Source organism: Guillardia theta, assembly GCF_000315625.1.
Source record: "Guillardia theta CCMP2712 unplaced genomic scaffold GUITHscaffold_209, whole genome shotgun sequence".
In the NCBI taxonomy this organism is placed as follows: domain Eukaryota; class Cryptophyceae; order Pyrenomonadales; family Geminigeraceae; genus Guillardia; species Guillardia theta.
The window spans coordinates 77,052-77,889 of NW_005434467.1; the positions used below are offsets into that span (position 1 = coordinate 77,052).

At 61.2% G+C, this 838-nt stretch overlaps 1 protein-coding gene across 1 annotated transcript; it reads right to left on the bottom strand.

The window, feature by feature from the left end:
* Window positions 1-277: 277 nt before the first annotated feature.
* GUITHDRAFT_82007 (hypothetical protein) lies at window positions 278-505 on the bottom strand (the record flags this gene model as incomplete). Its single annotated transcript, XM_005819725.1, has 1 exon — window positions 278-505. A coding segment is annotated over one exon (228 nt), but the record flags the coding sequence as incomplete, so codon positions are not given.
* Between the last annotated feature and the right edge of the window lie 333 nt (window positions 506-838).

Genomic DNA, 838 nt, shown 5'->3' on the forward strand with positions numbered 1-838 from the left:
CAGCTGGGGGAGCTCGGTCAGCAGCAGGGGACAGCAGTCGTCGTCGTGGCTCTGCCCCATGTAGCGTACAAGAAGAGGGATGCGGCCCGAGCATGAGCATGACCGCGGCTTGTCTGCCGCCGTCGTCTAGCGTGAGCTTGAGCACGGCTACCTTGATCTTGCCGGGCCCTGCTCTCCTTCCTTGCACGCGGAGGTGACCTATGTAGAGGGTCTGGGAGGAGCCTGCTGTGATAGGCTGCCCCTCCATCTCCACGTCGTGCCTGGGGACGAGCAGCGCGTGTCGCTCCTGCCACTCCTGGATGGCGCTGCGGAGAGCGAGGTTGGGTACAAGGTGGTTAGAGGGGAGGAGGACGCCGGTGAGGGGGCTGGAGAGACGATGGCGGAGCCAGGTCTCGATGGAGGATCTCTGGTAGGTGTGGCCATCGCAGCAGGTGACAGGGTCGGTCATGAGCGCCATGCTGATGGGGCAGAAGAAGGACCGTAGCGCTCCCTGGTCCGCTGCCATGGCGGGGCAGAGGAGCGAGGGGAGGTGAAGGGAGGGGATAGGGGGGTACGTGCAGCGAGGGAGCGAGGGGGTGCGAGGCCGGTCTAGGGAGGGGTAGGGGGTGGTAGGAGGAGTGGAGAGGAGGGAGGAGGGGTGGTCCAAAAAAGAAATGGGAGTGTAAAACTAAAAAAAAGAAGGATATGTCTTGTTGCTGCCTTTTGTGTGCGATGGTATCTTGCGGGTATGTGTTGTTGCTGCCTTTTGAGCATTTGGTACTGATGGTCTGAGGCGGATGGCTCCGTTATCAAGAGGAGGAGATCATCTAGGGGGTGCCGAGAACTGAGTCATCTAGGG